This window comes from Sus scrofa, chromosome X, assembly GCF_054392235.1.
Source record: "Sus scrofa isolate SSC_HxYL_T2T_F1_AM1 chromosome X, Sscrofa_HxYL_maternal_Yorkshire_Landrace_v2.0, whole genome shotgun sequence".
Lineage (NCBI taxonomy): Eukaryota > Metazoa > Chordata > Mammalia > Artiodactyla > Suidae > Sus > Sus scrofa.
The window spans coordinates 50,097,357-50,124,554 of NC_139401.1; the positions used below are offsets into that span (position 1 = coordinate 50,097,357).

At 41.7% G+C, this 27,198-nt stretch overlaps 1 protein-coding gene and 2 non-coding genes across 35 annotated transcripts in view; all 3 read right to left on the reverse strand.

The window, feature by feature from the left end:
- HUWE1 (HECT, UBA and WWE domain containing E3 ubiquitin protein ligase 1) overlaps positions 1 to 27,198 on the reverse strand; it is a 162,342-nt gene that overhangs the window by 19,027 nt on the left and 116,117 nt on the right. For 13 of the 33 annotated variants that reach the window (XM_085007943.1, XM_085007939.1, XM_085007941.1 and 10 more), the window contains 21 exons: positions 26,976 to 27,135; positions 26,329 to 26,687; positions 23,777 to 23,972; positions 21,596 to 21,763; positions 19,859 to 20,004; positions 19,460 to 19,526; positions 17,247 to 17,461; positions 13,962 to 14,173; positions 13,321 to 13,503; positions 10,192 to 10,364; positions 9,691 to 9,839; positions 8,867 to 8,942; positions 7,920 to 8,018; positions 7,198 to 7,331; positions 6,845 to 7,013; positions 5,336 to 5,564; positions 4,537 to 4,715; positions 4,164 to 4,253; positions 3,848 to 4,002; positions 2,457 to 2,502; positions 723 to 1,010 (listed from right to left, as the gene is read on the reverse strand). In XM_085007943.1, coding sequence (XP_084864069.1) covers positions 723 to 1,010; positions 2,457 to 2,502; positions 3,848 to 4,002; positions 4,164 to 4,253; positions 4,537 to 4,715; positions 5,336 to 5,564; positions 6,845 to 7,013; positions 7,198 to 7,331; positions 7,920 to 8,018; positions 8,867 to 8,942; positions 9,691 to 9,839; positions 10,192 to 10,364; positions 13,321 to 13,503; positions 13,962 to 14,173; positions 17,247 to 17,461; positions 19,460 to 19,526; positions 19,859 to 20,004; positions 21,596 to 21,763; positions 23,777 to 23,972; positions 26,329 to 26,687; positions 26,976 to 27,135 — 3,493 coding nt within the window. The remainder of the gene's footprint in view (positions 1 to 722; positions 1,011 to 2,456; positions 2,503 to 3,847; positions 4,003 to 4,163; positions 4,254 to 4,536; positions 4,716 to 5,335; positions 5,565 to 6,844; positions 7,014 to 7,197; positions 7,332 to 7,919; positions 8,019 to 8,866; positions 8,943 to 9,690; positions 9,840 to 10,191; positions 10,365 to 13,320; positions 13,504 to 13,961; positions 14,174 to 17,246; positions 17,462 to 19,459; positions 19,527 to 19,858; positions 20,005 to 21,595; positions 21,764 to 23,776; positions 23,973 to 26,328; positions 26,688 to 26,975; positions 27,136 to 27,198) is intronic. The other 20 variants (XM_085007956.1, XM_085007950.1, XM_085007955.1 and 17 more) reach the window with 5 other exon arrangements.
- MIR98 (microRNA mir-98) lies at positions 1,407 to 1,486 on the reverse strand. The gene has a single exon (NR_038546.1). It is a non-coding gene; the product is annotated as a microRNA mir-98 (primary transcript).
- Positions 2,271 to 2,353, reverse strand: MIRLET7F-1 (microRNA let-7f-1). The gene has a single exon (NR_038500.1). It is a non-coding gene; the product is annotated as a microRNA let-7f-1 (primary transcript).

Sequence of the window (27,198 nt, forward strand, 5' to 3'; positions counted from 1 at the left end):
CGCTTCCGTGGCATATGGAGGTTCCCAGGCTAGGGGTCGAATCAGAGCTATAGCTGCCAGCCTACGCCAGAGCCACAGCAACGCAGGATCCGAGCCGCATCTGCAACCTACACCACAGCTCACGGCAACGCTGGATCGTTAACCCACTAGGGCAGGGATCGAACCCGCAACCTCATGGTTCCTAGTCGGATTCGTTAACTGCTGCGCCACGACGGGAACTCCTAGATCTGAATTTTAATCACAGCTCAACCACTTACTGAGTGATCTTGGGCTAATTATTTCACTTCTGAGTTTCAGTTTGTTCATGGAGATAACACCCTCTACTTCGGAGGATTTTTTTTTTTTTTGGCCATGCCTCGCAGCATGTGGAAGTTCCCAGGCCAAGGACTGAAGTTGCTGCATCTTTAACCCTCTGTGCTAAAAAGGAACTCCTGGAGGATTGTTTTTTAAATAAGCATGGCATGATAGCCAGGAACAGAGCAACTACCTCAAACTGTTGGCATCATTACTAGTATCATTAAGATACTCAGATGTATAATCACATGAGTACAAAAAGAAACGTCGACTTTAGCTAAAATGGTAATGTGCAAGATGAGATCCTACTATGAGGGCTTAAGCTTCTATTATTCCTCTAAGGTAAGAGAGTAAAGATAAACCACCAAGATGTCCATTCTTCCCTCCTGTTTTATACCTCCAGCCCCAAACCCTGAAATTCTACTCACTTATAGTGGGAGCAGGAGATAGTTCCATCTGAGTTGTTTCCGCTTCTCCACTTGGCCTTGTGGGACCCAATTCTTCTGGCTCTACAGGCATCAATAGTTGTGTAGAGCTCCCCCCTTCTCCAGTTGGGGACTGCAGCTCTTGAGGAATCTCTCCCAAGGCTGGTGGGGGTGGGAGTGTTGGTTGCTGTTGTGAGGGCTGCAGAGTTACAAGGGTCTCCTTGGGCTCAGATGTAGCTGCATCAGTTGAAGATGGGGTTGTTGGGTAGCTGTCAGGCATGGGAGTCCCATCTTTCTCGGAAAGAAAGACAATGGGGTTGTCATTCAATCAGCACATGTGGCATGACAAGTATCCCACTCAGTGATGCAAGAGTCCCCTCAACCACCAAGTGCTTCTAGGATCAGCTTGTGGCTGGTCTAGTATACTCAGGATGAGGGCTAAGGCGCAGTGCTATCTTAGTCCCTGAACTGAAGATGTGACTCCTTGTAGATTCTAAGAATTAAATCATTTCTGTGCCCCAGGTAGAAGGGGGAGAGTTCAAGTCACTCTAATATTTGCCTCACCTTAAATATTACCTGTCCCCTTCCACCTCCCTTGTCTTGCAGTCCTGACTATCCAAGGAACATCTAAACCTCTGATGGAGGCAGCGGTATCAAGGTTAAATGTGAACATGCTACACCCCAGGGAAAGTAGTAAGTTGTATAGTTATCTTCTAATTGGGGCCTAAAATCCCTACCCCACAACAATACAACTTACTACCTCACCCCGGCATGAGCAGAATCCTCTAGAAGGGCAGGAGGCAAAGAGCCATTTTACCTGACGACAGGCCATTTCAAAGACCTTTTGCTAGATTCATGGCCACCAGGACACCTAACCTGTTTCACTGCTTTAAAAAAACATTGTGTAGGGTTTGGTAGAATCATTTCCCAACTCAAGTGCCAAAGGAGACAGAAGATATAGGGAAGGAGAAGAAAATTGAGGAAATAGGGGTGGAGGAGACATATAATACTACATGGATCAGTTGTTAGAATTACAAAATGGTGCTGACATTAGGAAGATTAGACGGAGGAAAAGAGAGCATATAGTAGTAATACCATTTAGCCCACAGAGCTGTCTTCCCTCGAAGCAGACTGTTCAAGACAATATTCCTAGACTTTTAGATTCCACAGACCCAATGAAATCTTATATAAAAAGAAAAAATAACCAACTTTTATTTTAGCCAAGTAAGAAAAATATCCCATTAATATCACTTATTAAAAATATTTGATACCAAAGAAGTAGGAAATACACAATCTTCATAATTTATAATGGTTTTTTAAATTGAGCAAATTCAGCTTTCTGAAAAACTCATCAAACCTCCCTTGTTCTGTTTATTGCCACTGAGGACTGGTATTTAGGAACCACTGTCATCAGGCACTCTCATGGAAGACCACACCATGATAGTCACAAAAGGGGACAGGACCCATGGCCTTGCTACATATGCTAGAACACAGCACAGCATAATCAGAACGAGAACCTAAACAGAGCACGTCGGAGGGGAAGTGTACTACCGTGGGAAAGACAGTAGACTGTATAGTTATCTCCAAGATGGGGTATGACCCTAAAACTATACAATCTACTACCTCATCCCACAGAGCACTAGTGTTCATCTTCAGCCCACTTAGGCCAGCTACTTGGAAGGGTCAGGATAAAGAACCAACCAATTAGCAAGAAAAAGAGAAGGGAGGGAGAGTTACCTGAGAGGTTCTGTTCAGTGGAGTCATTTGTCTTAGATGCAGTGCACTGCAAAGAAAAGGGACAGACCAATGTGGGACTTTGAAAGCACATGAGTTAGAGGTCAACTGTAATAGTCATCATCTCCCACATATGACCTAGATGGAAGATGAGCACTTTAACATGCAAATATATCTAAAAATGTTCAAGGATGGCTTGGGAACAAGGGGGAAAGAGCCAGGGAGCTGAACAGTGAGAGGAAAGGATAATTAAAACTATGTTAGAGTTAGGCTTGGGCATGGTACATGACCTGAAAATCATCATTGAGACCAGCAACAATTTCTTAAAAAAAAGTTTCATCTATGATATCTATTTCCCTTCCTTGGGTTCATGATGTACACTTTTCAATCACATGTCAGGTTTGCTTATTTCCTATCCTTTTTCATGTGTTTGAAACAATGTTATTAGCTATTAGGTAAAAGTTCTATACAAAAGTATTTGTTAGATCAAGTTTATCACAATTGAACATTTCAATATCCTTTAAAATCTATCTGCTACCCTGAGTGTTGAATGTGGTTTAATAAAATCTTTCAACTTTAGTCTTTTAATTTCTTTGTATTTCTTTCTTTAATATGGTCACATCTGTGGCAATATGGAAGTTCCTGGGCCAGGGACTGAATCCAAGCCACAGCTACAACCTATGTCACAGCTGCAGTAATGCCAGATCCTTTAACTCACTGCACCAGGCCAGGGATTGGACCCGAGCTGCTTCAGTCAGATTCTTAACCCACTGCGCTACAGTGGGAACTCCTAATTTCCTTGTATTTCTATCAGCATTTACTTTGTATATTTTAATGCTATATCGTTCGAAGTTCCAGAGGTTTCAGAAAAAACAAAATCATGTTAGAGATTTCACAAATTGAGCCCTAGAAAATGACATGTGACGTTCCGGGTAGGAACATTTTCTCTGATCTGAAGCCTAGCCCAACTAATTCAAATGTTGGAATGGTATCATATTGGTAAGGTATCCCCAATACTTGGCAAGGCAATCCACTGAGAGAAATGGGAGTGAAACACCAAGAGCATGGGCTTAGTCAAGGTCATTCTTCTAGTCCACCAGTAGTCAGTGAAAGTAGAAGCTACATAGTGTAATTGGTGAGTTAGGAGGCGCTCTTGGTCTGGCTCATTTCCCCCTGCAAAACACTGGAGAAGTAATTCCCCCATCCTCCGGGTTTGAATTTCTTTGCCTAAAAACCATGCAATTGTACAGTGAATTTGGAATGGGATATCTCTCAGGTTCAACGTGAATGTCCTGGACTCTTCGGTGACTCTTGATGCCATGTGTATGCCAAAACTGAGGTAAAGTTAAGGCTGACATAGCCAAATAAGAATACTCTCAGCTCTTGGGAATCACCTGTGCACTCTGATCCCTGTTCTCCTTATCTTCTTTGCCTTTGTCGGTTATCTTTGTTTCTTCCTCAGCTAGCTGTTTCCTGCGTTTCTCCCGCCTTTCTTCCAGCTCCTCATCCCTCAGGAATTCCAGGTGATTGACAATGGGCACTTTAACAACTGGACCAAAGAAGCAAGGATCAGAGGTTACTCAGGGGAGGTGGGGGAGAAAGCCAAGAGGCAGAGCTTATGGCCACAAAGAACCAGGGAAACAATTTTCCACACAACTGTCCCAGCCCTGGAAGACTCACTACTGCCTTGATAAGCAAGCTGCCACACACCTGAAACACAGTCATGCATGCTCTCAGCATCAAGAACTTTGCATTCCTCTGTCCAACGGGTCAGAGCTGTGGGGATGCTGGATAGGGTCCCTGTAGAGGAACAAAGGAAAGTGAGACTCTACCTTATCAAATATCAATGAATCCAAAAATTGCAGTACTTCCCTAACAGGACCCAAGGTCTATCACAAAGTTTGGCACACCATAGGTATCCAGATATAATAGTTTTATTATTGCCCTTGGTCTCAAGTCACTGAATGGTTCTGGCTCCTATAAAATGGGGTTTCTCTAGGCAGGGTAGATACTGTTTTGCTTTCCCTCAGAAGGGAAAAACAACCCGACAAACATTACCCTCTCTTTCACCACATAAACTTGCCTGCTTGGCTGGTAGCTGTGCTCTGATCATGGAAAAAGTCATCCAGTAGTTCATCATCAGATCGGGCGATGATGTGGACGTCATCGTTGCCCACTAGGAGGCGGGCCCGGCCCCGGCTTTGAAGGGGAAGGCTGCTGCTTAGCTGAAGGATATCAGCAGCAGCAGAGGGACCAAGCAACCTGTAGGGTAATGGTGGGATGCCATGGTCACTGAACATTTATAAGAGCCCTGCAACCTGTTACTGTGAGATCCTTCCTGTATTCTCTAGGAAATGCATAAGACTATCATGGACCTGATCATATTGTATGTAAGTCTTATGTTTCTAACCACTCCATTAGTTTGAAACTTCTTTTTGGCTGAGGTTGCAAATTTCTCCATAGTTCCTAGATCGATGTCACTGATAATGAATGCCAGGTACTGCATTAGAGTATAATACCTTTCTTGTACACCTACTATAATCTGTATATTGACCACTCTGACACCTTTATTTTTTTCTTTCACTTCTACAATGTTTCTTTTTAGTGGGGAAACTCTAAGCCCAAGGGCAAAGATCCTGTCTTGTCTCTATCTTTAAGTGCTATGTGCTTGGCATATGAGACAATTAATGATTTGCTGAATGTATACATGGAGCACTTAAGCAAAAGAACATGTTATACAATCTGGTGTTCCCCTAAAATATGCACATATAATTCACAAAGAAACAGGACTAAAACATTTGTGTGTGTGATGGGAGCATTATCCTCCCAGGTCCAGACAATACTGAAACTCAGTAAGTCCAACAATCTTTCTTGTGACTCACCTCTGGAGTATAAGAGGAGGATTGGGCTGGCGATTCCCAGGGTAGTGAACGTGAATGGTATGGCCTGTATTGGCTGTCAGCTGCCTCAGGGTCCTCTGACTGCGTCCGATGCCCTGGGTAAGACGCGTTGTAGAGGAGCCACTGCCCAGTGTCAGGGAACTGTGGTCTGCATGGCGTACCATCAGTGGGTGGGTGGTAGGGATATTTCCTGGGGATGGGGGGATGTCTGCTGCAAGGACAATATGCAAAGAGGTCAGTGCCAAAAAGAAATTTCTTCCATGGTTGTTCAAGCAGAACCATGTCTCCTGGGCCTTACTTCCTCACACGGAAACCTGAGCTTTGTCCTTTCTCCCTCATTCCCACATTTCATCTACAACCACTGACACTATCATAACTTATGCCACTACCTCTCACCTAGATACTGTAACAGACTGCTAAATAGTACCTTTTCCCAATCCATTCTCTACACTAAGCCACAGTGATACCTGTAGGCCCCTAAGAAACATGCTGTTCTCTCGGCCTTGAGGCTCCTCTCCCCCTTTTTCACCTGTTCTTTTGATCTTAGCCTAGATATCACTCCTTCTGATTCTACAAATTGGCATAAAAACCCTTTATTCTCTGCTTTCTTACCAAACTACAATGTAATGCCTGCTTACTCCTAATTCCTAACAGACTATAAGCTCTTACGAAGGAAAAGGACTGCTGTATCCCTGGTAGGCACTCCTCAACTATTTGTTCAATTTGCTGAATGGACAGAGGCTCAACTTAGTAAGAAAGATTGATGGAAATCATAAAAACGCAAAGAAAATCACAGAATAAAAACTATCTTGAAAATAATGTAATCCACCCCATTTTTCTTTTTACATTTTTAATTTACAGGTGACAAACTGAGGCTCAAAGAGGTAAGAGACTACTTGGCCAAGACAACAGACCAGAACAGTTCAGTGTTTTCTACTATGTTGTACTTGTGATCTGAGGGTAAAGACCTGCCTTCTCAAGACAGCTTAAGAACTCGATGCTAAAAAGGCAATTCTGATGTTGATGGGGGAGGAGGGAAGATTCTCTCTCTCCTCCGAAAAGATGCATCCTTGATGAACAGAGTGAATGTGTTTAAATCTACTCTCCAATGCCAAGCTCAAAGGTGTCCATCCAAACTCTCAAGATCCACTGCTACAGACATTAGGATTAGTAATTTCCCTATCACTGTAGCGTGCACATGGGTGCCTGATGCAGTCAGCCTTGGTCTCACTTTTTAAAAAAATTCAAGAGTATCATCAAGTTGTCCAGGCTCTAAAATGGCTGCCTGTTTACTGAAGTGGAGAGAACAAAAGCAGCCTCTCATAATTCCTTCTTCTAGGTTTATACTTATTGAGAAAGATGGATTCAGATATCCCTTGCCCCAGAAAGTCAGCATAGGAAAAGAAGTGCTTTCTGTATCAGATTGATAGCTGCTCTGGTTCAGGGTGTAAGAATCAAGAGATAAAACCCAGCTGAGCCCCTGTATCTTACTAGCACTGGAGAACATGTTGTCAAACTCAATGATGAGATCATCCTCCCGGTCAAAGCGCTCAAATCGGACCAAGGGAGAAGCGTTCATATCAGGGTAATCCTCATCCAATTCCATTTCAGAGCCATCGTCGTCATCGTCTTCATCTCCCTCTTCACCTTCATCATCCTCCTTAAGGGGAAAATAGGAGATGGAGAATTGCTGGAGGTAAGGATTTTCTGAAGTCTGGTGTCATGGCCACATTTGCACATGAGGGAGGGAGGCGCTGAGGCTAGCAACCCAGACTGTTGGTTTTCTCCAGCTGTGTTCCCATGGAAGAGGTTGTCTGAACCACCCAAACACAGTCCCCCCTCACCTGATCATCTTCCTCATCTTCCTCCTCCTCCTCCTCTTCATCCTGACTATCATCCTCATCCTCGTTACTGCCACTGCTGTCCTCTTCCTGAGTGTGCTCCTCCTCATCCTCAGGGTCCAGGATATTCATGGAATCTAAAACAAAGGGAGCACATTGGAGGACTATACTGAGTAGCTAGAAAACAGGCTACTGTGCAGGCCGGCAGACTGAGTGGGAAGGCAATGGGGTATTTGACTCTAGGAGAGGAAGAACCAGATCTGGGGTGATGTACAGACTTAGTGAGCCAGCCCTGATTTCCTGAGAGTGCCAATCAATGCATCAACACGCTGAGAAGGGTGGCTGAATGTGGAGGCTGGCTGTACAGTGGTGCTTGAGGAGCCATGGTCTAGGACGTGGCCAAGTCTGTTGGTGCCCCCTTGCCTTTCCAGCCCTACTTTGCTACTGACTGCATCCTGTTGGTAAGAGGGAAATCTGTAGCGATGATAGCAGGTGGGTGAGAAGAAAGCGAACCAAGTAAGAAGTGACAAACTTTTGGGCAAGCAGTAGTAACATGTTATTTGAAAAACTGGCTGAGGATAAAGTGGATGGTGTATGTCAGCGCATGCAGACAGATGCTTCCTTATTCTGCACATGTGGGCAGCTGCCTCCAGGAAAACCCTAGTGTAGTGTCTGTCAGACGTGCAGGGCAAGAAGGGAGGCCTTTCTGGCCTCGGCACTCTCACCTTCTCGGTTGGCCTGCAAGGTGGAAGCTTGGCTGAGGTTGGAAGGAGCTTCATCCATCAGCACGTCCTCTTGTGATTCATCCTCTCCACTTCTGCTCACTGAAGGTTACAGAGCAGAGCCTTCACTGAACAACAGAGGACTTCCCTTTCCAGATTGGGTGCGCCTAAAGTAGCTATGTACACCCAGCAGATATCCATTTTTTTTTTTTTTGGATGAGGGAGAAGACCTGGGTTCTCTGCTGTTGACTAGCTAGGTGAGCTTGGCCAGTCACTTTACCTGTCTGAGTCTCAGTTTCCTCATCTGTAAAATGGGATGATCACATCTGCCCTGCCAATCCCACTAATGTGAAACCACGGAGGATAAATGGGTGTGAAAAAGCCTTGTCAAATTTAGGAATACATGTCTACTTCCGTTTTTCCTTTGATTTCCTTCATCAATAAAAGTAAAAAAAACAAAAAACAAAAAACAAATAACACATACCCTTGGAGCCAGGTGACAGTAGAGTACCTTTGCTGTTTTCCCTCTTGAGTTGTTAAAAGGGCTATCCTTAAGGGAATGATCACTATTTTTACACTACTGAGACTCAGAGGCAGAAAGCCCCTGGATTTCACTGAAGAACTGAAAGTTAAGTGCCTTCTTACCCTACAGCCTCTATAGCCTCCTCTAGGCCTCCATGAATAAACACTCTTGATGTGCCTGATGTATTATCTATACTGATGGCCACCCCCTCCACCCCTCCCACACAGGCAATGCTTCAGACCAGCCACAGGTCTGTAGATGGCTTGTGAATTTCTCATCTGTAAGACTGTCAACATCAAGACAAGCAGCAATCTAGGCTGGCTATGAGCCCTTAGGCAGAGCTGAGCAAGCAGATGATGAGAAAAAGGGTCCTCCCAAGAGAGACTGAGGCAAAGGAAGAGGCTATACTCAGTTCTGGGGCTCTCACCTATAATTGTACTGTTCCCAGATCCGCCATCCCTCTCAAGCAACTCATCTATCAGGTCCTCCAGCTCATTCTCAACCTGGAGAGAAATAGAACATATATATGGATGCACACAAGTCTATCATTGTGCTCGCACTGAAACCCTAAAAAAAGCCAGCAAGGGAGCATATATTTCTAGGATAATATGTGACAGAGGATATTACATAAACACCACACACTTGGTGCTAAGAGCACAGAAACTACCACGTGCTGCCAATCCACACTCAGACTGTCCTTCAAATAGGTTCGCCCAGTTATCTGAGACCAGATTAAGTCTTTATACTGTTCAGGAATACATGCAGATCTCCTTAGAGCTAGCAGCTCAGGACTATAGGCCCCGTTTCTTACTATTGCTACCAGCTCCAGAAATTATAACGCTTTCTTTAGGGTCTTTAGAAGACTGCCATTTGAATGCCCCAGTGAGAGCTGGTGCTATAGGTGCAACAGTGATGTTAAGGAGCTTCCATTAATGACTAGAGCCAAGTAAATCAAAGACCCTGGGCCCAAAGGGCGCAGGCCAGCTTTCCACATCAACATTTCAGCCATGACTAAGTTTTCCTGTTGGGATCTATTCCATTTCATAGCACATGGCATCCAGGCCCTGAACCCACCCCTCATTTAATACAATTGAAACACATTTGCTGAGCATCTACTAAGCATATCATCTGTGCTCCTCTTCAAAATAGACAGCATTTAGGCAAGGATCTAAAGTACTCACCCACCCACAACACTTTGGGGTTTTGGTTCAGTGCCACAACAGGGGTATGCTGGGTGATCTGCCTCCCTACCTGCATCTCTTGTGAACTGAGCACCTCAGGCTGCCCAGCAATCACCACTGAGTCGGTTTCAGCCTCCCCATCCATGATATCCCCATCTGCCACCTCTGTCTGAGTGACATCATGATCCTCCTCCTGCACTTCTGCTTCCCCAGGCTCGCCTGAAACAATCAACCAACCAGCAAAATAATCAAAGGGTGCCTATGAGTGGGGCACCACGAGGCAAGCATGAAGACAATAAGGTCCCTTCCTTGGGAAAATTTGCAAGTTCTCAGAGAATAAATGAATGGGTGACAAAGGAAAAGACAAGGCTACGTGTGAGGAGAGCCAAATAAGGCTGCAATTTTAAGGAATTCTTTGTGGGGCAGATTCCCACGCCACTATGACAGATCTGTGGAAGGCCAGCAAGTTCCCAGAGAAACAATACCAAGCCAGAACAGTTGTGATGCCATGCCCATAAAATAACTATGCCCACCCAGCCAGCTTTCTAGTCCATTGGCTCTTATTCCCTACCTGGATCCTGCTGGTTGCTATTAGAATCCTGAGCAGCTCCTTGGGCATCCTGCTCAGACTTGCTCTTGCTTGAAGCACTCTTGCTGCCAAAAAGGCTACTGGGCTGGTTCACAATCCGGGAAAGTGTTTCCAAAGGCTTCAGAGCAGCATTGACCGTGTTGGCCATGTTGGGACTGAGATAAAAGAAGATATAGAGATGAACTGAGCACAGAAATCCATGCTAAGGGAGTTCCCGCTGTGGTACAGTGGGTTAAAGGATCTGGCATTGTCGTAGCTGCAGTGTAGGTGGCAGGTACAGACAGGATTAGGTCCCTGGACTAGGAACTTCCATATACCATGGGTATGGATGGCCACACAAAAATATAAATCCATGCTAAAAGGAACCAAGGCTAATCAGAAGGTGAGCCTGAGACACCTTATGCCAGAATGCCTGCAAAAAAGCAAGCTTAAAAAAATTAATGGGGTCATCACTACAGGCCAAATTTGGTCATCAAAAAGAATAATGACGGTAATGGATTATAACAGATTAAATATACTCTACAACCACAGGGATACCAAAAGCAGGCAGAAAGAGGTCTTCATTATATAAGAACACCAGCTAATGAAAAGGAATGAGAGCATCAGAAAACTATCACTTTGCAACCAGCAATGTAAGCGATCTAGGCAAAGATCAATAATGAGTGCTAAAACTACTGAGTTGAAAATCTTCAGGCATAGGATATGCATGTGATCTTCACATGAACTCAAAGGATCATCTCACAGATGAGGCAAACATCACTAGATAGTATTCTTGTCAAAAAAGTTTACCCTGAACCTAGCCATAGGAAGCAATTAGACGAATACAGACTATGGGATGTTCTCTAAAACATTTAACCTTTTGGATTCTTTAAAACAGTCAAATGTCAAGAAATGAGACATGCGACAGTCAAATGCAATGAGTGATGCCCACTGGATCCTGGATCACCACGTTCTTCCCTAGGTTATAGACACTCTTGGAGTAATCGGGGATATATTAATATGTAATATATGGTGGGTACTAATATATTAACGGTAAATTTCTTAGAGGCAATGATGGTATTCTAACTATGTAATACATGGGAATGTTTGTTCTTAAGAGACACATGCAAAAGTATACAGAGGTTAAGCATCACATTGTTATAACAAATTTCAAACAATTTAGCTCCAGAAAAGAGGAGGAGAAGGGGGAACTAAAGCACATAGGACAGAATACTCAGTACTGTTTAGTCTAGGTGAGACATACAATGCTCATTACACTACTATGAGCTCAAAATTTTTAGATGTTTTAAAAAAATCGATGAGGTTGTATTAAAAGGACAAAAAAGTCAGCTTTAAGAAGCCCCATAAAGCCAAAAGATGTAATGAAAAAGAGCATGAAAAGGAGAATGACTATAATGATCTAGGTAATTCAGCCAGATTTTAAAATTCAAGGAAAATTCATGACTCCATAATGTTCTGTTTTCTTTCTCCACAGAAAACAGAAAGCCAGAGCTGGCATTTGAGGAGACTGTTGAACCCATTTTTGACTTTACTCTGAAAACTGGGGACTAAAGGGAAAAAATGAGGTCTTTATCTTGCCTTTTAAAAGTAGGAACTGAGAGTTCCTGTTGTGGCACATAGGAAACAAATCTGACTAGGAACCATGAGGTTGCGGGTTCGATTCCTGGCCTCGCTCAGTGGGTTAAGGATCTGGCACTGCTGTAGCTCCAGTTGGACCCCTAGCCTGGGAACCTCCATATGCCGTGGGTGTTACCCTAAAAAGACCAGAAAAAAAAAAAAAGGGACAAAAATAAATAAATTAAAAAAAGGAGGGACAGATTTTCCCTCTTGAACTGGAGCTATAATCACAGAAAAATAGCAGCTAGTAATGTAGAAGGAATGACAGAAATTAGCAAGTTGCACTGATGACCCTCTAGGAAATTAAAAGACACAGGCAAGGATTATCAACTGGTGTTAAGACCATTAATTAGGTATACAGTTGATATATAGTTGAACTAGAGTCCAAAGTAATAATATAGTTTATTTTCTAGTAAGACGGGGGAAAATTTAACAGTACAATGATAATTATAACTCTTCCCTAGTGGTTAACCTTACCATGATTAGTTCAAAGAGATGTATCTCCCCGTGACACAATATGAGATGTACATCATCTATGATATATCTTAGCCAATAATGTTTAAATTGCTCTGTTAAGCCTCTACCTCTAAGTCTACAGCATATAGGGAGTAAAGGAACATGTTAAATTGCACTGCATGAAACAAAGTGGACCAAATCTCAAAAAAACATTCTGGAGAACAAGAACTGGCCACTTCAACCAGATAGTGTCATGAAAAACAGCAATAAAATGAAGATTTAAAAAAAATTAAGGATCTGTGTTAGAATAACAGAGACTCAGAGGATATAACCAGATGCAATATAAGGTCCATAATTGGATTCTGGTTTGAACAAAAATTATGAATATGGATTTGGGCATTAGACAGGATGAAAATTTACTTACACAGAAAGGCAGAGATGAGTAACAGAAAACAAACAAAAAAACCCTCCAAACGGTAACAACTCCCCAAATCAAAAATAAACAAGTCCTCAAACAAAACTCACATTAAAAACAAAAAACAACCCAAACCAACAACAAAAAACTCCCAACCCAGGTTATACAATAGCACATACATGATCATTTTAGTAAAACATACAATATGTATGTGAGGAAAACCACTGCATACCTATATACAGTAAAATAATAGTGGTATCTGAGTGATAGGAATAGTGTCTATTTTTGTTCATCTGTATTTGTTACTGTTGCAATATAATTTTCTTTTAATAAAAGGTTACTTTTAATTAAAGGGGGGAAGCTTGGGAAAAAAATTACTGATACAGTTGAACTCCCCAGTTTGCCAGCAAATAAGAAAACTAAGGCCTAAAGAATAGAATGTGTTTTGCTTAAAAGTCACAATACTAAGAACTCAGGTTCCCACCTACACTCAAACTTTTCCTATTATACCGGCTGCTCACTAATTACCTGGTGAGGGCATGTGAAATACTAAGCAAATGAAGTATGCAGCATGATTAAAGAAAGGGTAAAAGCCTGGGGCTAGAGCTCAGGAATGATATTACCTGGACAGGTCCAGGCTGTGAGGTACTCTGGCCAGGTCATTAACCAGTCCCTTCTTCAGGAAGAGTCGAATGATGTTATTCATGCCATTGTGTTGGGTCTTGGCTGTGGCACTGCTGTAGAAGCTGGAGGTGGAGGGGCAGGACTCCATGATAGTACTGATGATACACATCACTGCCTGAAGCCTGGGAGAGAAGTTCAGCATCTCCATCATGTGAACACAGCCTATTCTTAGGTCACATCTTCACTAACTTGCCTCGGATAACCCTCCTGCGCCCTTAAGTGCTTCCTTCTGGAAGTAACATCTAAACAGGTAAGAATTCACTCCCTGGATGGAAGCATTCTTTATTTTCTTTAAACACAATTTTAAAAAGTAAAGTTGAATATAACTCAACTTCTCACATGAAGACCCTAGAAATATAATGAAAACATCCCGTTGTTTTCTCTAAGCCATCTGCCTACCTCCTCCAAGTATCATCAGTGTTTTCAAAATTTTGTAGCGCTAGAACTATCTAAGAGAACCAGAGAATGTATAGTGCCAGTATGACCAAAACTCCCATTCAAGTGCAAGGAATCCCATAGACCAAGACTGGAGTTAGGGGATGATACTGGTTATCAGCACTAAGTTGGGCATGAAGTTTACCTGGCATGCTTCTCTGTACTCTCAGCCATAGCCAGTGCCCTTCCCAGGGCTGCTTTTACTTCATTCACAAGGGCCACCTGGGCATCTGTGCCACTCCCTGCGGCAGCCAGGCTTGCGAGGAATAGGCGGGCCAGGGCAGGTGTATCCTTGTCTTCTGCATTCTGGGTATGTGGAAGGAGGTGGTCCAGAACAAAAGCTAGCACACTGCAGTCCTGAAAAGTTATTAATCATGACATTTACTCACAAGCACAATTATGCCATACTGTTTGCACATCAACAAGGTACACACATACACAGAACTGATCCTTGAAGTCACCCATTTTTTTTTTTTTGGTCGTCTTTTTGCCATTTCTGGGGCCGCACCCACGGCATATGGAGGTTCCCAGGCTAGGGGTTGAATCGGAGCTGTAGCCACTGGCCTACGGCAGAGTCATACATAGCAACTCGGGATCCGAGCCGTGTCTGCAACCTACACCACAGCTCACGGCAACGCTGGATCCTTAGCCCACTGAGCAAGGCCAGGGATCGAACCTGCAACCTCATGGTTCCTAGTCGGATTCGTTAACCACTGAGCCACGATGGAAACTCCAAAGTCACCCAATCATTATTAGGCCCACTTTACAGATAAGAAAATCAGGGCTTAAAGGTGCAAGCTAAGTGAGAGCAAATCTAGAGTTTATGCTTCCAATTCCCTTTCATTTCTCACTATAAGTTTACACTTCATTAATCTTCATTAATCTGAGGCCTAAAGAAATGTGGCTTGAACAAAGAACTTAGGTCAACGGTGATGATTCAAACCTTGAGTCCTAACTGAGTGCTATAATCATTTACTGACACTTAGAATGTGCCCAGGGTCCTAGGTGAGAAACTGGCAGGGGCTGAATAAGAATCACACAGCACAGTCACAGATATGAATATGCAGAAATATTTAATGCAGGATTACTTAAAATAGCAAGAAAGGCCCAATAACAAGGAAGGAAATAAGTCAGACTTTTTTCCCCCTCTGACATTGATTTCTACCCTGATAATTCTTTACCTTAGAAATAAACTTAATTCTGTTGTCATTCAAACACATCTTGGATGAAAAATGCACTAGAAATTTTGGAATTAGAGATGATAGACACACAACGGTGAACGTACAAAATGCCACTCACTCAATTGTATACTTTAAAAGCTTTGCAATTTGGGAAAGCATTGTGACTGAGTATAAAGAATTTGGATATGAAACTAGAGACCTGGCTCTAATCCTAGTCCTGCTACTCTGCAGAGTGGCCTTGGACAAGTTAACAATGTCTCTGAGCCTTCTCCTTTCTCTGTTAGGGGAACAATACCAACAACCTTACAGTGCCCAGGTGAAGATTTTCAATAGTATCTGTAAAGCATCTATGGGTATTCATTGCTAGTAAACAGTCATTTGACATATATGAAAGTAGATACTTATTCAAATGCAATTAAATGTCTTATTCCACAAGTATGCTATTATAACTACAACTGGCATAAATGAGTTTAAGTTTTGAAATAAATGTCTAATGTATATTTAATATACATACTCCATAAAAGACTTACATCTAGGATATATGAAGAACTCAGGAGAAAACAAGAATAAAAGACTTTTTGACACTTTGGAAAAAAGACTATCCAAATGGTCAATAAAGGCAGGGGCATTTTAACCATAATGCAATAGCACTATGAACCTGAATGGCTAAAATGAGAAATAGGAAAAATACCAAGTACTGGCAAGGAGGTGAAATAATCCAAATTCCCATATGCTGTGCTGGTGATAATATAAACCGACACAACTGCTCTGGAAAACTGAGCACTTGCTAAAGCTGAAGAGAGCAGCAATTCTCTTCCTAGGCATATACTACCCAACAGCAATACTTATGTACGTTTACCAAGATATGTATAAGAATGACTGTAGCAGCACTACTTTTAATACTTCCAAAAGGAAAACTAGCCAATTGTCTATCAGATAAAGAATGGATAAGACTGTGTTACAGTCACACGATGGAAGTCGTTATAGCAATGAAAATAAAACAACTACACACAAAGATGAAGCTTGCAAACATATTAAGCAAAAGCCAGACACAGGAGGACACAGCATAAGATTCCACAGCATAAGTGTAAAAACCAATTTATGAACTCAAGATAATGGAAGCTCAAAGGGGACGGAGAGATGCACAAAAGGCATGAGTGAGGTAGCTTTTGTGGAGTTTCTAATGATTTGTTTAATGTTTTGTTTAGGGTGGTAGTCACCAAGAAAAATTAACTGGAGTTGTGTATTTTTGTATATATTTTTAGAGCTTGGATTAAGATAAACATTGCTTAAAATAACAGTAGCTGCTTTCATAGATTCTTTGCCTGCAACGTTACTGCTCCTGCTCCATTCTCACACACACCCTTTACTGCTTACTAACCAAAAAATAATTATGGTGACCTCCAAAACAAGGTCCCCTTTATGAAAAAAAAAAAACTCCTCGAGCACCCATTTTACATAAATGGGACCATGATATGGTTTCTTAAAGTGCCCTCCCACTTGAAAAAGTCCACCCTGTAGATAATTCTATATCAAGACACATAAAAAATAACTTCATTCTTTCCCACACTCTATTGATAAACATCATTTAGGCTTTTCTTATATTCTGTTTATAACCAATACTGTTACCACATCAGCTGTCTTTGCCAGCTGTTGAGTACATCTAGTAGATATCAATATTGTGTATTTGGTTTATTCTGTCCCCGAGATACTACTCAAATTCCACATATTCTCTTTAAACCAATTCTTCTTTTACCAAAAGGAATAACCCCCCCCCCCACAAAACAAGCAACATCTGAGTCCTTTATTTCATCTTCATGCTCCACATCCAAATCTTGTCCATCTCTACCTTTAAAACATCTCTTCAACTCACTCATTTTCCCTTCCAACTTCACCAAGGTTCTTTATTACCTAGACTACTATATCAGAGTCCTAACTGATCTGACTCTAATCTTGCCTTTTGCAGTCCCTATAAGGCAGACCAAATGATTTTCTAAAAGACAACACAAACAAAAAACCCCCTATATTACATCAATTCATTCCCTGCAAATGAGCCTGATGGAAAAAAATCAGGCCTAGCTAGCATCATAGAAAAAAAAAAAAGGCCTAGTTCTTTAATGTGTCTTAAGAGGCCTCTGGCTCTGTCATCACTGTGCTAGCATGCATGGGTTCCTAGCAAAGCATCCAATATATAGCAGGTATTCAAATGATGACAGTATAAAATCTTAAGCAGGAATTAGAATTATTACCTCTTTGATCAGCTCAGACTGGCCCACAGTGTAGCTGTAGTTGGCAATCAAAGTAGCAATACCAACATAGGATCTCACCAACTCTGCCAGAAGACGAAGAATAGTGGAGGTGGGCATTAAAGGTTTGCTGCCCTTGCCTTTCTGCTTGCCTTCTTCAGAGGCCCGGTCCCCTTCTTTATCTTTCTTCCCATCCCGAGACTCCTCTGGAGTTGAAGCTGTTGAAAAAGAGCCAAACACTAGTTCAATTCCACACTGGAACATTGACAAAATCAAGCCTTAGGTGGAAAGGATACCACTTTAAGCCACTAGTACAAATGAAATGCCCTCTTCCTACTGCAGTGGAAGGACATATAGCTAAGATGACTCAGGTCTCAGATATGCTCTATGGGTATAGTACAACAGGGAGGCTTTTCCCAACTCTTCACACATCTTCCGTCATTTCCCTCTACTTATACATTTTATGTTCCAGAAATATTGTACTAGTAGTAGTTCTCCCAACATGCCTCGTATACTTTTACCTCTTTTTCCCACATGTCTGCATGGCACATGTTTACTTAATCTAGCTCAGCTCAAATGCTCATCTCCTCTATAAATGCTTTCCTGTTTCATCCAGGCAAGCTAAGATAGTATCATATCATGTGCCTACTATACCTTATCCCAGTACATCTCTACTCCAATAGTTGTATTATCTTAATATTACAATAATTGTGTCTCCCTTATTAGACAAAGGTGCAGGGAATGAATCTGATTAATTTTGGTGTCTACTACAGTTTGCCACATAATAGACAATGATACCGAATGATACTGCCATCACCCGTACTATACACTACATATGAGTAAACCCACCAAAAGAAGTTAATCAACACTTTACTAATTATGAGCATTTAAAACTCATCTCCAGGGACTAATCTAGTATTAAGTACAACATCTATTAACTCAGATTTCAAAGGTCTTTCTTATCAAGGAGAAGTAGTTCTTGAAAGGTCTCATTAGAATCATTTCCACATGACATTTCGCTAATTTTTGGTGAGTAGCCAATGAGCTCTGTTAGAAGGCAAGAATCCACCATGAAAACCTTATAGCTAGAACAGCATTACTATCACCAAAACTCTATAAGCCAGCATGGAAGCTACCAAAAGAAATATATGGGAAGGAATAAAGAGTAGAATTAAAAGATGTTACCATAGCAACCGCTACTAGGTTAGTTAAGTTACAGTTCTATTAACTTTATTTATTCATTTATCTATCCATCCATTCATTAATTTTTCTTTTTAATGGCCACACCTGCAGCATATGGTAGTTCCTGGGCCAGGGGTCAAATCAGAGCTGCAGCTGGGGCCTATGCCACAGCCACAGCCACATCAGATCCTTAACCCACTGAGTGAAGGCCAGGGACCAAACCTGCATCCTCACAGTGACAACATTGGGTCCTTAGCCTGTTGGGCCACAACAGAAGCGCCCATTTTTTTTTTTGTCTTTTTTGTGCTATTTCTTGGGCCAATCCCGTGGCATATGGAGGTTCCCAAGCTAGGGGTCCAATCGGAGCTGTAGCCACTGGCCTACGCCAGAGCCACAGCAACGCGGGATCCGAGCCGCGTCTGCAACCTACACCACAGCTCACGGCAATGCCGGATCCTTAACTCACTGAGCAAGGCCAGGGATCTAACCCGCAACCTCATGGTTCCTAGTCAGATTCGTTAACCACTGTGCCACGACGGGAACTCCAGAAGTGCCCATTTTATTTTCTAAATGAAGTACAGTTGTTGTACAAGTTAAAGCTGTATAATACAGTGATTCATAATTTTTTCTTAAGGGCTGTACCCATGGCATATTTAAATTCCCAGGCTAGGGGTTGAATTGGAGCTGTAACCACCGGCCACAGCCACGGCAGATCTGAGCCATGTCTGCGACCCACACCAGAGCCCACACCAACACTGGATCCTTAACCCATTGAGCAAGGCCAGGGATCGAACCCAAACTAGCATCCTCATGGGTACTAGTTGGGTTCGTTACCGCTGAGCCATGATGGGAATTCCCAAGTGATTCATAATTTTAAAGGTTATACTGCATTTATAGTTATTACAAAATATTGGCTATATTTCTCGTGTCACACAATCTATGCCTGTATTCCCCTATCCCCTGACCAGGGCACCCAGTTTCTTCAAGCTGTCCTCTCAAGAAATAAGAACAAAAGAGAAAAAGTGGACCATTACCTTCTCCTTGGGATGTCCCAGATGTGGAAGTCTCAGTAGAGGCACCATCTGCAGCAAAGACCTGACTCTATGGAAAAAAAAAATTACTGAGCCATTGTTAATTTCAAAGACCACTATCCCTGAATGGCAGGACTCCTTTACAGGGTACTGGTTACAAATGCTATAGATTCTCTTTGTTTCATCTTTCAACACATTTTCCCTTTATATACTAAATCTGTGGGACACCATCATTATAAACAGCAACTGAGAGACTGGGGGGAAAGGGAACAGGGGAAGATGAGAATGAAAAATGAATTACATAATTTACAGATACATCAATTAATACCTTTGAAATTTTGTTGGCATAACCCTAAATACTAAGAACACAGATATTGAAAAGGGAGGTTGGAACTGACTTACATTAATGGAAAATCCTGACTGTGTATCAAAGTCACTGCTCTGACGAGTAAGTGACCGGTATTGCTGGTATACATCATCACCCATGTCTTGCAGGAGTTGGCCAACTTCTTGAGTCATACCCCCAGGTTTAGGATCAGATTTGTCTGCTAGAAAAACAAAAACAAGATGAAACTCTTCAAACTGTGTAATGTTAATACAGTCTGGTAGCTCGGTCAGTTCTGCTTCAAGTTGGTACAACTGTTTACATGGTAATATGGCTAGACTTTAAGAATGAGAAGTATATATAGGGAGTTCCCTGCTGGTCTAGTGGTTAGGACTTTCACTGCTGTGGCCCAAGTTCAATCCCTGGTCTGGGAACTGAGATCCCACATCAAGCTGCTGCATGCTGTGCTCCCCCCAAACCCCCAGAATGAGATATGTAGAGACAGCACGATTGAAAGCCTCATTTTATCACTAGTTTTGGGACCACAGGCAATTTAGTTTCCTCACTGTCCTTAGCTGTCGCTACTAAACTTATGAATATACCTGATATTTTGCTTAGTATAGTGGGAGGTGAATAAATGGTTGTTTATATAGCTAAATAATTATATTTTTTTTGGAGGGGAAGGGTTTAGGAGGTGGGGGTAAAAGTTTTATGATTGGGGAGTTCCTGTTGTGGCTCAGCTGTTAATGAACCCAACTAGCATCCATAAGGACGCAGGCTCAATTCCTGGCCTCGCTCAGTGGGTTAAGGATCCGGCACTGCCGTGAGCTGTGGTTTAGGTTGCAGACATGGCTTGGATCTAGGTTGCTGTGGCTGTGGTATAGGTCAGCAGCTACAGACCTGATTCGACCCTTAGCCTGGGAACCTCCATATGCCTTGGGTACGGCCCTAAGGAAAAAAAAAGATAAGGTTTTGTGATTGTAGGAAAAGCAATGAGCTCTGTATGTATACGAATAAGAGTGCTACATGAAAATTTGACTTATTAAATGCACTATTTATCAATTTTTGGCAATTCTGTGGGACCTATCAAATAAGTATTTCCTGAATAAAACCCAGAAAGATTAGACTGGATTGGGTCTGGGTTCCATGCAATTCATTCATGACCTTCCTAATACTTAAAAGTAGCACCTTAACTAGGAAGAGAAGATTGGGATGCTGGTCTCAAAGGTCAGAAAGCCTAGCTACACCTTCTAATATTGTTCCCAGCTCTTTGGGAAACAAAGATTTTTTTCTCCTTTTCCTTTTTCTCTGGCTGCCACCACGGCATGTGGAGGTTCCCAGGCTGGGGATCGAACTTGTGCCACAGCAGCCACCCAAGTTGCTACCGTGACAACACGGGACCCTTAACTTGCTGCACAAGAAAACCCCCAAAGATATTTTATTTTTCTGAGTGAAAACATTAGAGACTTCTTGGTGTTTTATTTTCAGCCTGCCCATAAGATGTTATTATTTCCTTTTTTAGTCTTTGTTCATTATTCCCTCTATATGGGATGTACTTTCATACAACGACTCTAGTAATCTCCTTATCTCGACTTATTTTAGAAATCACTTAAGAAACTTTTCTATAGGTCCCACCTCTACCTTGGCATCTGTCATCTTATGTGACTATTAACTTGTTCAGAGAAGTGCATTATGTGTCTTATTCATCTTGATTCCTAAGAAGTGGGCAAACAGTTGAGAGCTCATTAAGCCATGAATTGGTTGAAATGACCCAAGCAAAGTGCCCAGCCTCCTCAGGCGGGCTAGTTACATACCTTCCTCTGGAGCATGGTATGCAGCCAGAGCATTTAGCATGTCGTAGATCACTTCCTTGATAGTATCCGGAATAACAGGCAGAGGTGAGGGCTTCAAAGGAGTTGTCTTCACTAGCTGTACAGCATTAGGGCCTTTAATTCTAAGATTCTCAAATTCATCATCTGAGGCTAAGCCAAAGTGAGACAGAAAAATCATTAATGAAGCAGTACCTATATTAGGTTACAGATAAGACTCAGGAGGGGGGCCACTTCCAAGCATTGTTCAAGTAGTCTACTTGAAAATCTGGCTTTTATATTCCCTAAATCCACAGACTTTAATATAGCAGTATCAAATAGTTTTTTTTTTTTTTTTTTTTTTTTGTCTTTTGGTTGTTGTTGTTGTTGCTATTTCTTGGGCCGCTCCCGCGGCATATGGAGGTTCCCAGGCTAGGGGTCGAATCGGAGCTGTAGCCACCGGCCTACGCCTGAGCCACAGCAAAGTGGGATCCGAGCCGCGTCTGCAACCTACACCACAGCTCACGGCAACGCCGGATCCTTAACCCACTGAGCAAGGGCAGGGACCGAACCCGCAACCTCATGGTTCCTAGTCGGATTCGTTAACCACTGCGCCACGACGGGAACTCCCTCAAATGGTTTTTTAATAAAAGAGTACAGGCTTTGGAGTTGGGGACACTTTGTTTTGAAATCCAGTTCTGTTACAGGATCATAGCCAAATTACTTCAATAAGCCTCGATTTTCTTTCTTGAAAATTTGAATGATTAAAGGGGGCCATACATTAGCAAAAAGGCTCCAAAAATAATCAGGCCCTTTCCCAACTTTTTATTAAAAATAAACAAACCAAAAAACCAGAATTCCTGTGGTGGCACAGCAGAAATGAATCTGACTAGGAACCATGAGGTTGCAGGTTCAATCCCTGGCCTCACTCAGTGGGTTAAGGATCCAGCATTGCCATGAGCTGTGGTGTAGACTGCAGATACAGCTCGGATCTGATGTTGCTGTGGCTGTGGTGGAGGCTGGCAGCTGTAGCTCTCGTTGGACTCCTAGCCTGGGAACCTCCATATAACACTGGTACGGCCATAAAAAGCAAAACAACAACCAAAAAACAAAACAAAACAAAAAAAAAAACCCCACCCACAATTCAACAGAAAAGTTGAAAAAGGTTAGTACGAAAAACATCCATATATTTTTCATCTAGAGTCACCATTTGTCTACCCCTAAATATGTCTGACAACCTGTACCTCCTAAGATGAAGGATAATTTTTGCTTTTGTTTTTCTTTTGGCTGCCCCATGGCACATGGAGTTTTGGGGGCTAGGGATCACATCTGAGCCACAGTTGTGACCTATGCTCCAGCTGCAGCAATGCCAGATAGTTTAACCTACTGTGCTGGGCCAGGGATTAAACCTGTATCCTGGCTCTGCAGAGATGCTGCCGATCCCATTGTGCCATAGTGGGGACCCCCCAAGTATTTTCCTTCGTAACCAGAATACCATAATATCCAAGAAATTTAACATAGATAAAATTACATTATCTAATATATAGTAAGTACTTTAATTTCTTCAACCCCCCTTTGTCTAGATACAGAATCCCATCAAGGTTGGTGGTTTTCTCTCTGGTTACCTTTTATCTAGGAGACGTTTGCATTTCCCCCCCTTTCTTGACAGCAGTATTTTGGAAGAGTCTAGACCAGTTGTTTTATGCAATGTCACACAATTTGCATTTATCTGATTATTTCCTCATAATTAAAGGTCAAACATTTTTGGCAAGAATACCCCAACGATATTATGTACTTTCTATTGCATCACGTAAGTCACATGTCCATTTGTTCCTAAATTATCACTCTATCGATAATTATCACTCTATCTACAGAGATAATAATAGTTCGTAAACTATTCACTGTATTGTGAGCCCTACTGCCACATCAAGATAAGTTCTTTTAAGGCAAGGACTAGATTGAATGAGTCCTTGGCATCTCTAGCAGGAATCATCACAGGGCAAGGAGCAGAGAAGCTACTGAACTACCTATGAAGTAACCCACATGATCAACCAGCAATATCCTAATGTTTGCCTAAGGAGGTTTTCCAAGATATGTGTCTCCTTGCAGAAAATCTTTGGGGTTATACTGCACAATTTTGAGCTACAGACCTCGAAGTCTCAAAGGCCAGGAGAAAGGTAAACCCACCAGTTCCTGAGCCTCGAGGGGCTGGAAGGGCAATGCGGATACAGCAGTTGGCCACTTCTGTGAAAATGTCTGGATTGCGGCATGCGGCTGGCCCAAGGACACGAAGGATATAGTTGATCTCCCGAGAGCCAAGGCTGCCTGATACAACACCAGAGGTAGTGCTCCCAGCTCCACTTGTAGCTGCTGAGCGAACAACCTAGTAAAGAAACAGAGAAGAGTACTGATTAAAGATCACTTTCTAAAGCACAAGGACATTCAAGGAAGAGTTACCAGGATTAAAATACTAACCAAGCTCTGCCTCAAGACAGTGGATGACAGCCTTTGATCTTTGGGAGAAAGATACACTTGGGTCTTTCAAATCCTACTCCTTCCCCATTCAAAAAATGTGGCTTATAAAAAAGTTACAGCATTCAATGTATCCATAAAACTACCAATTATAAGACTAGATGGTATATGATCTTCATAGAAATTGGCAAACCTACACTCCACTATGTAGATCACTGATCATCCATCCGGATTATGGCTCCCAAATTTAAGTGCCAGCTGCTAGTCTTCCCATGCCATCCCTATTTTAAACCAGAATGGTTCAAACTCACCCACTGTATTTTCCAGGATCTATTTCTTTGTGGACTATGTACCTAAAGGTAAACATCTTTTGGACTCTTAATGCTTTTCTTAACAAATCAGCTATGATCTTTAGTTTAGCAATATTAACATCTATATTTTGCTTATCAGGCTGCAATCATAAAATAATTCCGAGTTTTAAAATACAGTCAAGTGTAATTCCACTATAAAGAATGTGTCATAGTTTATTTATTCAGTCCTCTGCTGGATATTAGATCTCTAGTCTTGATATTACAAGCATTTCTACAGTGAACATTTTTGTATATGTACCTCGGCATACTTGACTTTAGTTATCAGATAAATTCTTAGCCATAGAATTTCTAGGTCAAAGGATATCTTAAACTGACAGTACCAAATTGCCCTCCAATGTGGCTGCACCAATTTCCACTCCTACCAAAAGTAAGAGTATGCCTGGTTCTCCACACCCGTACCTGCAACGGATATTATCAAGCATTTACATTTTGCCACTTGATATGTTAAAACTGCCACTGATTTTCCTTTGTTCCCCACACCCCCCAAATAAATTTAAGTTTAGAAATTCTCTGTCATCCAACAAAAAACTCTATTCTTTCCTAGCATTTTTAAAAGCTGTATAAGCTTTAAATGTTTTAAATATATCTGTCTGTATATTGCAGTTTCTTCCCTGCTAGGCTGTCTCCTGACCTTGGATCAGTGTACATGCTGCCTTTAAGAGCCCTCCTTCTTTTGACTTTGCTCATGTCAAGTAAAATCAAAGAGGTTCCTCGGAACTGTCTGAAGAATGTGAGATATATACTCATATATACACAGATGAATAAAGTGGCACCAGATTTCTGGTAAGCAAGGTAAAAAAAATAATTTATACCTTTTGATCCAATTTTTAAGATTCTATAAGAAAAACAATAAAAATGTGACAAAGCTATGCACAAAAATGCAAATAGCAACATGACATATAAATGTGGGAAACAATGTTCCAAGAGAGGAAACTGGAAGTGAAGTCTGGTAATATTCACATGATGATTGTTGACAAAGAACTAGTAGAGGGAAGTGTGTAAAAGTACCAAGGAGAAAAAGCCTTACTAGTAAGATGTTAGCCCCCAACCCCTCTGTTGATGTCTTAATGTTGATGTTATAAAGGTTATTATTTCTCTAATTACTTTATTTCTTCTACGGTTTTATATGTTTCCTAAAATAAACATATTAAACCTCAGTTTTCCCATGTGCACAATGGATATTTGTAAAAAGAGCTTATCACAGTTATAAATATTCCACAAACTTTACTACAGCTGACACCTGAATGGGGAGGTGAGGGGCACAAACCCTCTGTGCTATTGAAAATCCAGGTATAGTTGGCCTTCCACACTTGGAGTTCTATATTCATGGATTCAACCAAATGTGGACTATGTAGTACTACAGAGTTTACTATTGGAAAAAATCTGCATGTAGAAGTAGACCTGGGCAATTCAAACCTTTTTTTGCCAAGAGCCAACTGTACTTTTAGAAGCCTGTTTAGAAAACAGCCTCTTGGGTGAAGTACTCCTACAAGGGAATGAATTTTTTTATTTTTTAGCTTAAAGACTTTAAAAAATTTTATATTGGAGCATAGTTGATTTATAATGTTGTATTAATTTCAGATGTATGGAAATGATCTTTAAAGCATGAACTTGGTAGAAAGTATTCCAGTCCTTTATTAGGAAGTTTTGGTTTAAGAAACTTATATTGCTAGAGAGGACTTTCTAGATAAGAACTATCATTATATTGAATTTAAATTTATTTTTAAATGTTAAGCACCTGAGCAGATAGATGGGACATTTTTGCTGGGCAGAGCATATTATCTATAATACCTAGCTATATACCTGAACAGATACCAGAAGTCTATCTGTTCTGAGACCAAGGAGGACAAAGTAAAATATAAAGCTACACCAGAATTAGACACCAAAAAGACTCACCTTTTCCATGGTATGACGGAGGGTGCAGGGGTCCTCAATGATATGTCTTAAGAGAAGGGTGACCAGGGGAGTAAACCCATTGAAGCCTGAACTCTGGGTCAAATTCAAGATCATGCGGGTACTCTTCAGCTCTGCAAACATCATGGCATATTTGTGGTCTCGGGTGAGCCTCAGGCAGAGGCGAAGGGTGGCATGCAAAGTGTCTGGGTCCACAGGGACTCCTAGCATGCTCACACAGGCCCGGATTAAAACAGTCACCATATCCTCTGTCAGGCCCTGGATCAGTATCTCCCCAATTTTTGTTTCTTCCAGGCTTGTCTCCTTTTCAGTATTTGTACTGTCTAGAGCCAAGGGGGTATCTACAAATGGGAAAGTAAGTGTTCGGACAGTTAGCCTGACATTTCCTCTCATCTGCTCCCTCCTAAGTAACCAAATACTTAGGTCCCATTAAGAGAAACATACCAAAAAACAATGCTAAGACCAGATGAAAAGGGATATAAAAAGGAAGGACTATGTATCTTTAAGTCACCAAGCAATCTGATGGGTAAGAAATTACTCATGATGAAAATGGCCAGAATTTAAGCTATAAAGACATACTAACTTTATGTAAGACACTCCTTGAAAGATTCAAAACTAGAAGTCCATACCATTGGCTTTATTTTCTTTACGTTTGATATCCATTTCTTTGCTTTCTTCCAGTGTCTTCTCTAGTTCCTGTCCATTGCTGTTTTTAGAATTTTTATTCAGCCGTGGTACCCTCAGGAGTGTCAACATCACAGGGCGCCGGTTCCCTGTTTCCTCATTAACCTATGAATTCAAGCAGACAGAAATATCTCTACCAAAAAAAGAGCTGTAAGGGGGGAGTGGACA